Source organism: Microchirus variegatus, assembly GCF_963457635.1.
Source record: "Microchirus variegatus genome assembly, chromosome: 1".
NCBI lineage: Eukaryota > Metazoa > Chordata > Actinopteri > Pleuronectiformes > Soleidae > Microchirus > Microchirus variegatus.
Genome location: NC_139802.1, coordinates 31,195,324 through 31,208,527, shown reverse-complemented (window position 1 = coordinate 31,208,527; position 13,204 = coordinate 31,195,324). Strand labels below are relative to the sequence as shown.

Genomic DNA, 13,204 nt, shown 5'->3' with positions numbered 1-13,204 from the left:
ATAGGCTATGTTAAAAAGGTAGGTTTTCAGTCTCACCTTAAAGGCAGAGACCGAGTCAGACTGTCTGACTGAAAGCGGAAGTTGGTTCCACAGGAGAGGAGCCTGGTAGCTAAATGTTCTACCACCGATTCTACTTCTAGTTATTTTAGGAATAACCAGTAGACCTGAGTTCAAGGAGCGCAGCGGTCTATTCGGCTGATATAAAGTGATTAAGTCACAAATGTAAGAAGGTGCCTGATTGTTCAGGGCCTTGTATGTAAGTAAAAGTATTTTAAAATCGATTCTACTTTTCACTGGGAGCCAGTGAAGAGAAGCCAGGACAGGAGTTATATGGTCACGTCGTCTGGTTCGAGTCAGTATCCGTGCTGCTGCGTTCTGGACCAGTTGAAGGCTTCTCAGGGACTTACTAGGACATCCAGACAGTAAGGAGTTACAGTAATCCAGCCTAGAGGTTATAAAGGCGTGGATAAGTTTCTCAGAGTCTTGTCTTGATATAATATTTCTAATTGTCTTGATGTTGCGAAGGTGGAAGAAGGCTGTTCTACATATATGCTTAATATGTTCATCCAGCGATAAATCCTGGTCAAACAGGACTCCTAGGTTCCTTACTGTAGTGCAAGGGACTGGAGTGTTACTGCCTAGGTTTAGAGCTCCAAGTGCTGCTCTTATATCTTTTGGCCCAAGGACCATGACCTCAGTTTTTTCTGTGTTAAGCATCAGAAAATTACGAGTCATCCACGTCTGTATGTCTATGAGACAATCCTGGAGTTTAATAGATGGGTTTGGGTCGTCCGGTCGTGCAGATACATATAGCTGAGTGTCATCTGCATAACAATGAAAATCTATGTTGTGTTTCCTGATAATGTTGCCTAATGGCAGCATGTACAGGGTAAAAAGAATAGGTCCAAGCACAGAACCCTGAGGAACTCCGTAGTTAACCTTAGTGAGTGTGGAGGATTCCTCGTTTACACTAACAAACTGAAATCTGTCCGATAGATAGGACTTGAACCAGACAAGTGCCGATCCTCTAATCCCAACGTCTTGTTCTAGTCTATGTAACAGGATCTCATGATCTATAGTATCAAATGCTGCACTGAGATCCAACAGAACCAGTATAGAAGCCAGTCCTTTTTCAGAGGCCATAAGAATATCATCTTTTACTCTAAGTAGTGCAGTCTCTGTACTGTGGTGGGTTCTAAACCCAGACTGGAACTTTTCAAATACATTATTGCTACACAGGTGATTACACAACTGTGTGGCTGCAGCTTTTTCTAAAATCTTTGAAATAAAAGGAAGGTTTGAGATCGGTCTATAGTTACTCAGAATGCTACTGTCGAGAGAAGGCTTTTTAAGTAATGGCTTAATTACTGCCATCTTAAAGGCCTTTGGGACACAGCCGCTCAGTAAAGACATATTTATTTGATCTAGTAAAATATTTCCAACTTGTGGTAGAGCCTCTCTAAGGAGTCTAGCTGGTATAGGGTCCAACTGACATGTAGTTAGTTTAGAGGAGGAGACCAGTGAGGTCAGCTCCCGGAGGCTTATAGGAATAAAATGATTCAATACATGTAAAGCTGGAGCCGCAGTTAAGTCTAGGCTCGCTGTACTAAACTGGTTGGTAATTCTATCTCTGATCGTTTCTATCTTATCGTTAAAAAATGTTATAAAGTCATTACTACTCAGCGATCGAGGGATCGATGGATTCGTTGTATCATGGCTCTCTGTCAGCCTGGCTACAGTGCTGAAAAGGAACCTGGGGTTGCTCTTATTTTTCTCTATTAACTCTGAGTAATAAGAAGTTCTTGCATGTCTAAGAGCTTTTTTATATATATCAAAACTGTTCTTCCACAAGACATAGTGACTGTCATTATGTGTGGAACGCCACGTTCTTTCTAACTTCCGTGTACTGAGCTTTAACGCTCGAGTTTGGGCTGTGTACCATGGGGCAGACTTGTCCCGGGTGATAACCTTTCTCTTAAGAGGAGCAACAGTGTTTAGAACTGTTTGCAAGGTTAAATTTGTGTTATCCACTATTCCACAAATGACCCCAACACTGGTGCAGATTCATGCAAGAACCGCTGCAGCTCTGTTTGGTCTGTTCTGGTGATGAGCTTTTGTTTAGCCTAGGGAGCTGCTGGGATATGTATCTGCTCATTTAGCCAGAAGCAAATGTTTTCAGTGACAAATGAATGAATACAGACTCCCGAGAGAAACGGGGTGAGTCATCTGCTCTCCTGAGACGAGGGGGGTTTATTTGGAGGTGACACAAGACGTTTTTGAACGTGCCGCACAAACACTCGGCATGTTTTCATGTTTCAGAAACAAAATATTTCACAAAATAAGTGCTGAAGAAGAGGTAGTTGTAACATGAATGCGGGGTATATGTTATTATGAGTCCTGAAACACATATTGATATTGATGCTAATAATTCATTGAGACTGATTAAATGAAAGATCTGGGACTTTATTGAATCTGTTTTCAAAGCAGCTCCATGAAGCAATATCTAGAAAGTTTAATTGTTGTATTTTAAACCAAGAAAACGTGATCTAAATAGTTGAGTCCAAACTTAACCCTTTATATTTAAAATACATGCATTCAAAACTGACCCTAAACGCTGCTTTCTCGTAATCTTAAATAATGATGATGAGAGGAAGGTTCACAGTGAGAATCTCTACTGTGTGTATGTGTTACAGTGAAGTGTGTCATCCATGCATCTCATGTATGCAGGTGTGTCACCTGGGAGGCATCCAGCACCTCGTAGACCTGCTCGATCACAAGGCGGCAGAAGTTCAGAAAAGCGCCTGCGGGGCCCTGAGGAACCTGGTGTACGGCAAAGCCACGGACAACAACAAGGTGGCGCTGAGGAACTGCGGCGGCGTCCCCGCCCTGCTGCGACTCCTCAGGAAAACCACTGACAATGAAGTCCGCGAGCTGGTCACCGGTACGTCACGTTTTACTTCAAACTGTCATGTGTAACTTCCAAACACACGTAGATGTCTGTTACATTTACACCATTTTCAAATGGGTTCACACAATCAGCTCCACGTGACTCTCCCTGTGTTTCCCAGTATAGCAGTGTTTAAATCTTGTGCCGCAAACAGGAAGTGATTAATTTTCTGTCAAGGCAGATGGAGGCAACAGTGAGCTATTAAAATGAGACTGAAAACACAATGAAACGGAGTCATTCAGCAGTTTGACAGGATAAATTGTTCTCTTTTTCCACGCCCGCCCCTGCTCTGCCACTGTATACACACAAACGCTCCCTCAAGCAGGTCTAAAAGTATGTTCAAGTGTTCAGATGGACTCAGCATGCAAATAATGTTGCATAAATAATCTCACAACTCACCAAAAGGAAGGCACTGCAGCTGTTAAGGTGTTCTGTGGAGGCTGTACAGCACCACAAGTGATCAAATTATAATTTATGGTGAGATAAACTTTATTATAAAATAAATCAAAAATCAAAATAAAATCACTTATTACAGCAGCAAAAACAGTTAAAGGTCACATAGAGTGGTCCTGTTGCACATATATGTTGGTTATGGAGGTCTACTTCCATATATTAACTTGTTTTTACCTCCTAGTTGCTGTAAACGAGCCGATAGAAATCCTCTTTTCTGACGCTGTTTGCCAGCCGCGATCTTTCAGACAAACTCTCGTACCCAGAAGACAGACTGTGTTTTGATTGGCCAGTACATATCAGCACACCAGCTCTCAGAAGCGCAGCTCCCCCCTCTGGAACGGTGGATGCACTGCTCCTCATTATCAAAACATTGTTTTAATAGTGTTTAAAAATAGCTTCGTCACGACTCCCCGCCGCAGTCCCTTTTATGACTTTGACCGGGAGTCAGACCCAGAGTCAGAAGACACTGTCGCTCGTGAAACACCTCCACAACGGACGTTATTCTTCTTCTGCGGTTCAATGTACGCAACCGGATGTGCCCGGACTAGTGCCCGGAGCAGGACGATCTGCTGTTCAGGAGAAACGCTGTTCACGTAAACATAATGGGATTTTCAGAGATCTCGCTGAGCCCGAGATTACAATAAAACACAGCGTTCTCAGCAATGGCTGAACTGTTTGTTTCGAAACTTCAGGGCTTCATAAACAAGGTAATGACGCTGATACACACTAAAAAACAGCGTTAATTGGAACTTCTGATCTAGTTCCGCTTTCGAGGTGCCATATGTAAGAATGTGGCCAAAAACGGTTACTACACTCAAATTCAAAATACCAAGGTCTTTTAGGTTTCGTTTTCTCCGCCATTGCAACTCATTTGTATCACATTTGTATCAAATTAGTCATTTCATATTTTTCAAATCCCTCAAGAGGTAAATTCAGGTGAAAGCTGCATCCACATTGCAACATGTTTTGCATTACGGATCTGTTTTTGTCAATGTGTGAAAATCCCACTGAGCTGCGAAGTGATTTTTGTCGTGTGCTTATCCAGGCGGGCCGGCTTGCTTTCTGATTGTCGGTGGGTGTCTCAGTCTGACCGGTTGGCAGTGCATTAATGTGTGTATCAGCTGTTCTGTGGGAGGTGAGAGCGGCAGCGGCTTAAACACTCGGCGTGCACTGTTGACAGAACAGATCTCGGCACAGTGCTCGGGACAGATGCTAAGATAACGCGCTTTGGAAACAGCGTGTCAGCCACACATAATGTTTGATACCAGGAGATACGAAGCTGTAAGACGATTCAGAAAAACACAGGAGAGAATCTCAGAATCTCTTTTTACTGACTAACTGCACTTCATTTCTGCAGTGTGGTCCATGATAGTACTGCAGGTGGGCCTTAAGAAGTATTTTTAACCAATTTTGAGAAGTTATCAGAAAAAATATGTGTTATTATTCTGTTATTGTTCTTATTCTTTTTATTTCTTTTAAAATAACAGTTTGGATTTATTATAACAGGTAACACTGGATTCACACGTGATCACAATTGATGGAACACTGTGCTGACGTGGCTTTAATGGAGCGTTTGCTTTAGCTGGAAAAAGGAAAAACTCTTGTGATGATTGGCGTTCTGATTAAAGGTTCTGGAGAATTTTCAGAATTCAAACAGGGCTGTAGCATTCTTTGGCTCGGGGTCATCTGCTTTGGGCACAAATGTTGGCAGCATATCCTGATTCTTTCTTTTTCTTTCTTGGTCAATACTCTTAGACATAAAACTGCTAAGTAGAACCATATAAGGTTCTTCGGCTTGTCCTCATAGGAGAACCCTTTTTGGCTCCAGGTAGAGCCTTTTATCAAGGTTCCACCCGGAACCCTTAGTGTTGCCAAGAACCCTTGAAAAACAAATGGTTCCAGGTAGAACCTCAGCCCTTGTAGAAGAACCCTTATTTCTAAGAGTTTACTGAATATTCAGAATTCTATTTGCCAATTTACAAATTGTTTTGTGATGCACAAAAAAGCAAAAAGCACTTTCTTAATAATTTTTTGTGATAATACATTCAGAAAACATTTATTATTATAGTAAAATGATTTGATTTGGAGGTCAATTGCCATGGCAACAGCTGAAGCACTGATGTTAGGCATTATCTTCACTAAAGCAGATTTAAATTCAGGTTTTTTTGCACAGTTAGTGACTTGTTATGACCTTAGAGTCATGCAACTCTTCCCTTCGTCTTCTTTCTCGTTTCACAAAGCAGTAGCATTGCCTTCGTCTTTTGTTCTTCCCCAGAAAACAAACGTAAAGATTCCCTAAATTGTCAACCGATTCCTTCAACGACACAAAACGCGACCTTCACTGTTACGATTCCTTTGATCCGAAGGTGTCCTGTGGAACCTCTCCTCGTGCGACGCAGTGAAAATGACCATCATCCGTGACGCTCTGTCCACGCTGACCAACACGGTCATCATCCCCCACTCGGGCTGGAGCAGCGTCTCGCACCGCGAAGAACACAAAGTCAAGTTCCAGTCATCGCTGCTGCTGCGAAACACCACCGGCTGTCTGAGGTGAGGACGAGCAAGTCTAACACACAGCAGTGTCTTTGTCATAATAGAGAAATAATCTTCTTTCTATTCTAGTTGTCTTAACGTGTGTATTTATTTGTGTAAATTAATCACCCCACAGCTTCACATTCATGCAACCTTTACAGTCAGATTTTTTCATAAAGCCTCCACTAATCCACTCTAATCATTTCTTAATGTAAATAGGTTTAACAAAGTGTATTTGCCTCCTGAGCCTGTTGAGTCACCAGGTACAGCGTGAGCTCATGAAATCGATTCTTGTTGTGAGATGTAAGGGTGACTTTTTTGGATTTATTAGTCGCCTGTGCTGCTGTTTTTCTTCCTGCTTCTCATCGCGGAGTGATTGTGTCAAACCACAGATCACCATCGCTGGTGGGTAATCCATCAACGGCAGGCCGTGTAATGGAGATTTAATGCCATTCGTCGGTGTGCATTTGATGACACGGGCCCACAGAGGAGAAGCAAATACCAATAAAGACAGAATGCACAAGTACAAATACAGCTCTACCCAACAAAAGCTGAAAATGAAAGTCCCTTTAAGCTCTTTTCTTGGCTGATTTGAAAGATGCCATTTGAAACACAAGCTCCTTTAATCCCGCGTGACTCAGTTCACTGTCGACGAGAACGCAGATATTCATGATTTCCTGTAAATAATTAGTCGGATTTAAGCTCCATTTGGCAAAATCGCACACTTCGGGCGTCAAAGTCACAGCGGGAGGAAGTTTTAATTCATCTGTCCATCAGCCCAGATCTCAGCAGCTAATTAGCACATTTAAAGGTCCAGTATGTCAAATATGTATATTTTTTTCTCTATATATATAAGTCTACAATCACCTGAATTAAATTCTCCAGAATGAACCTTTTTGAACAAACATATTGAACCATGATGTTTTTACAATAGCCCACGATGGACAATGATGCTGATGTTTTTGCACTGAAATTGATCAAAACCAAAACAGATCATGGATTAATCTTATAATCCCATATGAGCTCTTTTGTTTTTAATGAAAAAACGCGAATGAATCCACCTTTTATTGCATTATTATCACATTTATGATTTGGATGCAAAGAGGCAGACAGAAAAGACAGTGACGTGTCGTGCAGTTTTATTTGTATCAAGGAAACACAAAGAGACAAACAGTGAGCATGTGATTACTGAGCTTACACACATCTGCCAAGTGGAGCTTGAAAGCAGCATCTATCGAGTGAATTTGACAGCTATGGCTCTCAGTCGTGGACTCTGATTGTCCCGCAGCACCAATAAATCTGAGGTATTAAACCTGGTGGCTGGAGACTGTTTGCTAACTGTATACTATTTTGTGATCATCTGTTTAGTCTCTGATGGCAGCTCTAAGAATCCACAGAAGCCTCCAGCATTCCTTTGCACTCACAGAGGCTGTATATTGAGGCTATAGAAATGCATTGTGGGAGCTTTATGCTGTTGTGCAGTCTCGTCATGTCAGCTCTCCATGAGAAGCAGCTGAAGCTTCCTATTGGAGGATCAGCACCATGCTTTACTGTATCCAGGCAGGTTTTAAGCCACCCTGTGGGGGAATCCACGCACTGCACTTCAAGTCTCACTTGTGTGTGTGTGTGTGTTCATATGTTCACAGGAACCTGAGCTCAGCAGGGGAGGAGGCGAGGAGTCAGCTGCGTTGCTGTGAAGGTCTGGTCGACTCCCTGCTCCACGTCCTCAAAGCCTGCAACAACACCTCCGACTATGACAGCAAGGTGCTGCAAAAACACACACACACACACACACACACACACACACACACACACACACACACACACACACACACACACACACACACACACAGACACACACACACACACACACACACACACACACACACACACACACACAGTTATGCATAGGTTAACCTCTATCCAAACCAACCCCAAACACATTATTTACCCTTCCAAGTCTCTGTAATTTAAAGAATGTACCAGAAAGCAATCTGATAGTTGTATTTATAATAAAATACACAAACTGACTAGAATAATATTTCTCAAGGGTCCACTTTTCGGCTCAAACTTTGTTGGAGAGGTTTTGTTGATAGTCAGCCTTTTACATTTCTCCTCAGATTGTGGAGAACAGCATATGCACCCTGAGGAACCTCTCGTACCGGCTGGAGGTGGAGATGCCCTCCTCTCGCCTCCTCGGCAACCAGGAGCTGGACACACTCCTGGGCTTCACCTTTCCAGCCAAGGAGCTGGACTACCTCTGCTGGGGCAAGAGGAGGCGCGGCAGGAAGAGGGGCGGCTGGCCTGATGATAAGGTAGGAACAGAGAGGCGATCAGGGTTGGGAAACATTTGGAAAATAGAGAAGTTCCAGGCCTTGGCTGAAATGCAGTGTGGTTGTTTATGTTTTGTCCAGTGGGACGACGGCGGTTCGATCCCAGGTTTTTCTCAACCGCTGAGGGGAGCGGAGCTGCTGTGGCACCCGATGGTAGTGAAGCCGTACCTCAACCTGCTGGCTGAAAGCTCCAACCCCGCCACGCTGGAAGGCGCTGCTGGGTCACTGCAAAACCTCTCTGCTGGAAACTGGAAGGTAAAACTGCAGATCGCCCTGGTTTCGTGCATAATGACTTAATATAGATGCAAAAGTCAAGTGGAGTTCACCTAAAGTCATGAATGTGTGTTGAAAGTTCAGGCTCAAATGTTAAGTGTTTCTCTTTAAATAATATTTAATATCCCATGTGGTATACTGACCTTGTGTATTAGCAGCAGCAAAGAAAGAGAGAATAAAGAAAATACAGAAATCTGTCATGTGAAATGGTAAAAACAGTCTTACACTGCAGTGACAGGGCCTAAATATGCAAATATGTTTACATGTTTGGAGTCCTATTCTTCAGATTGGATAGAGATAAATATGTCATACAGATCATGTGCATCTGTGTGTGTGTGTGTGTGTGTAGTTCTCAGCCTACATCCGAGCGGCAGTACGTAAGGAGAAAGGTCTGCCCATCCTGGTGGAGCTGCTAAGGATGGACAACGACCGGGTCGTCTGCTCTGTGGCCACAGCTCTCCGCAACATGGCGCTGGACAGCCGCAACAAGGAGCTGATAGGTCAAAGCACACGCTTACACGCATTCATTCATTCATTCAGCACACTGCAGCTGCAAACACAGCTTTATTGCAACTTTAGTCTGCAGTCAGGCACAAGTCTGTTAACATCAGTCAGGCTCTATTTTGATAAAGTGATAACTTGTCGCCCCCTTGTGGACAATCAAGGTTTTATTTTTTTTACCATGTCTGCAGACAAAACATGGGGATTTTTTTGCCAATTTTAACTCATCTCCCATAGTTCCAAAAGCAGCTATAAACCATTTCTCAATCCACATCCTGTCTGTGTTCTGCGTCTCTTCCTGCTACAGGAAAGTACGCCATGCGCGATCTGGTCAACCGGCTTCCCGGTGGCAGCCCGTCAGTGCTGTCGGACGACACGGTGGCGTCGGTCTGCTGCACGCTGCACGAGGTCACCAGCCGCAACATGGAGAACGCCAAAGCGTTAGCCGACAGCGGAGGCATCGAGAAGCTGGTGGACATCAGCAAAGGACGAGGGAAAGGGTACAAAAACGGCCCGAAAGCCCTTTTATTCCTTTGAATAGCACAGTTGTGTGACTGTTCTGTTTTTGTCGTGTGATGTCACAGGTATTCGATGAAGGTTGTGAAGGCTGCAGCTCAGGTGCTGAACACACTGTGGCAGTACAGAGAGCTGAGGAGCCTCTACAAACAGGTCAGAACCGCAAAAAAATCTTATCGAGATGCTAAGCTAATCCATATTTGGAATTCATCAATATGGTTTTGTGTAACTTTAAATAGCCCAACATAGATTCACACATACTGGGCCAGATTTACCTATTAAATACTATTAAAAATCTTTATCAATCCATTCCAAATGTATTTGTAAAGCACTTTTTCAAGCCTCGATCACAAGAGTGTCAGGGAACTATGGTGGCCTTTACATATCCGAAAAGTCTTCCTTTGTTTTGCATAGGGTTAGGGTTAGTACATCTAAATGGCTGGTTTGTCCATTCAGGTTTCTGTAGAAACGTGGCAGGTTTTTATCGTAACATGGTTATGCATTCAGGCAGAGATATTTATATTCACTTACTGCCAGTAAAATGTTACACACTGGAGCTTTAAATGAACCTTAAAAGAGCACTGCTTGTTTAAAACAAGTCAACTTTTTAATTCATTGATGTTAACATTTGCGCAGGACGGATGGAACTACACCCACTTCGTCACGCCTGTGTCCACGCTGGAACGAGATCGCTACCGTTCCCAGCCAACGCTGCCCACCAGCCCTCTGCAGATGTCGCCTGTCATTCAAACCGGTGAGCGTTAGCTGTTCTGCGTCTCCAAACGAGTATGTGTGAGATGAGATTCTGAAGAAATTTTGTTGTTGTTGTTGTTGTTGTTGTTAACCCAGGTGGAAGTGCGACATCTTCACCAGCGATGCTCGGCATCAGAGGACACAATTCCAACTATCAGAGGGCGCAGTCATCTATGCAACTGGACACGTATTATGGAGACAACAGTTTACACAAACAGCCGTACACAGGTACACAGTACACAGTATTTCATACTCGCTTACATACTGTCAAAACTGTTATAATGCTGCTGTTCTTCAGCTGCTGTAATGCTGTTCAATTTTCCACTTCAGGGTCTGAGAAGAAAACCCCGTATTTCATCGGGACATATTCTTCTCAGTCAGGAGAGGATTTGAGAAGATCCCAGGTGAGAACCTTTGTAAAGTCAACAGACGAGAACACGACGACCAGTCGGGCTGAACAATAAACATTACATTTTTAAAAAGTCGTTAGTTACAGTTACTTCTCCTGAAGTAACTAATTTCTAGGGAAAGTAACTATTGCGTTACTTTCAAGTACATTTGAAATTAATTCTAAAAGGTTTTGGACCTCACCTCCACCCCCTCTTTAACAGAATTTACAATTCATGTGCATGTTGAATTATCTACGATAAATCTGAATATTATAATGAAATAGATGCTTGATACAATAAATTACTAGTAGAAACAGTGTACACAAATCTAAAGAGAAGAAGACAGTCAAGTACTCAAAGTTTGAGGTCATAATGAAAATATGAGTTAGACAATAAAGAAATGTAAAGAGCTACTTGGCATTAAAACACATCCTGATTCTGACATTGACATTTTGGAGAAAATATATCATGAATTGAGTCACAAATGCCTGTCACATTTTCTCCAGATCCAATAACCTTAATGCTATTTCATCATTGAGAGACTGTTAATATATTGATGTAAATATCATAAAGCTTGGATCAGTAATTCACTCGTTTGTTCCTCTCACAGCACCCAGAGCCATTCTACGACGAACCGGACAGGAAGAACTACAACAGCTTCAGAATGTACCTGTCGTCCCCACAAGGATACGGAGAGGAGCAATACGAGGACGACGCCGTCCACCTCACCCCATCCTCCCCCGACGGCTACGCCAGCCAGTCCCTGCGATTCAAAGCCAACACCAACTACGTGGACTTCTACTCCACCACACGGAGGCCTTCAAACAAAGGGAACAAGTTCACCGGCTCCCCTGACTCCTGGGTGTAGATACAAACCTGCGTATTTGTCCAGCTTTGTCTGTTTTCTCGGGCCATCTCTTTCTGTGGGTGTTTGTGTGTGGCTGCGTGAGAGGTGGAGGGTGCATGTGAATGTGTGTGTGTGCGCATCAGTGTTGGAACTGAGAGCTCAGCTTTTGACTAAGTCGGAACGTGTTTAAGAATGCAGGTAAACGTGAACCAGGCATTTATTTATTCCACACGCAGTGCACGTCTCAAATTTTAATTATAAAGAATATTTGCTATTTAAACTTAAATTAAAAATTTTAGAATATTTATCCAAGACTTGAACGCACACCCTCCCACTCTTTGATTCTGTATAAGCAGACATTCTCATAGCTTTATCTCTATTTTTATTAATGAAATTATTTGACAAATTCAGACAAAAACCTGACTATATTTAGATTTAAGTTGTTGTCCATGACAGTTTGAGTGATTCACATCTTCACATCTCATGACTCTAACAGGTGCCAGCGTGGGAATCCTTCTTACCATGAGTGGAAAGAAAAATTAAAGTAAGTCCAGTTGCATTTGACTTTGAACAAGATCATCAAATTAAAAACTCCAGGACATATTATTCTTAACCATTTCCAATGTTACCTGCATTATTGTGCACATGGACTTAGCATCTTTCCTGTTCTGTGAATGGACAGCACAGAGAAAGGCAAAGTCAAAAGGTGCTTTTGGAGAAAAAAAAACTGCCCTAACAATGTTTTTTCAGCTGATTTAACTTCTCTCTGCAGTACAAATGTGCAGTGTGGTGGCTTTAGAACATAAATATTGTCCGCCAGCATCACGTTGAGTGCCAGAGGAAAAAAAAGGAACCTCCTTGGTCAAATAATATTTAGGTCGCAAGTAAATCAAACTGTAAAATGTACTTTTTAAATATTATTTGATCAACGTTTGATGATAAGGTAAGCATCCTCACCCTCGGGAACCTTTAAAGACTCAGAGAACCAGGGTTACGCCTGTAACCGTTTGTTCGGTTTGTGTCATGTTGGCCAAAAGTGCAGTATATCATAAAGTATGTGAAATATGTGAGAAAAAAAACAAAACAACAAAAACATGTGAAAACCTACTTGTACAGATACGATGGTTTAACTGTCCCGTTACATTGTTGTAGTCAATATGTAGAACTTTATATGTGATCGTGTGGAGGAGGTTTTTCTATTATTTATTGATTCTTTTTTTATTCATTTACTTGTGATCTGACCAAAATCTGTCTGTTCTGTCCAAAACTGATGATGATGATGATGTGCAATGTTAAACAGGGAAATATATGTATAGGGATTAAAAATGATATCATGACAACATCTGAAAGCCGATTATGCCTTTTATCATTTTGACAAAAGAAAGGGTGATATGTTTTAATAAGCTTTAAGTGCATCTCTTGTAGTTTTATTTAAATATATGATGTGACAGCAGAAAGAAACGAAAAGACTTAAAACCTTAAACTTAGAACCTACATCATACATTAAACACACTGCATATACAAATAGCCTTAATTTGTCCTCCCTGAGCATGCCTTTGTCACAAAGCTTTACTCCATGCAGTTACATTCATCACGTACCGCCTGACTGCAGCTATCAAACAACCACCATCGAATCATTACACGTCAAAAAAGAAGCGCA

At 42.2% G+C, this 13,204-nt stretch overlaps 1 protein-coding gene across 1 annotated transcript in view; it reads left to right on the top strand.

Moving 5' to 3' along the window:
- LOC310937775 (plakophilin-4-like) overlaps positions 1-11,565 on the top strand; it is a gene marked incomplete at both ends in the record, with an annotated part of 37,347 nt that extends 25,782 nt beyond the window's left edge. The window contains 12 exons of the mRNA XM_083902128.1: positions 2,728-2,941; positions 5,767-5,950; positions 7,579-7,696; positions 8,053-8,247; positions 8,347-8,520; positions 8,888-9,038; positions 9,347-9,539; positions 9,624-9,708; positions 10,192-10,309; positions 10,405-10,536; positions 10,639-10,712; positions 11,308-11,565. Of these exons, the coding sequence (XP_083758254.1) occupies positions 2,728-2,941; positions 5,767-5,950; positions 7,579-7,696; positions 8,053-8,247; positions 8,347-8,520; positions 8,888-9,038; positions 9,347-9,539; positions 9,624-9,708; positions 10,192-10,309; positions 10,405-10,536; positions 10,639-10,712; positions 11,308-11,565 (1,896 nt within the window). The remainder of the gene's footprint in view (positions 1-2,727; positions 2,942-5,766; positions 5,951-7,578; positions 7,697-8,052; positions 8,248-8,346; positions 8,521-8,887; positions 9,039-9,346; positions 9,540-9,623; positions 9,709-10,191; positions 10,310-10,404; positions 10,537-10,638; positions 10,713-11,307) is intronic.
- Positions 11,566-13,204: the final 1,639 nt, after the last annotated feature.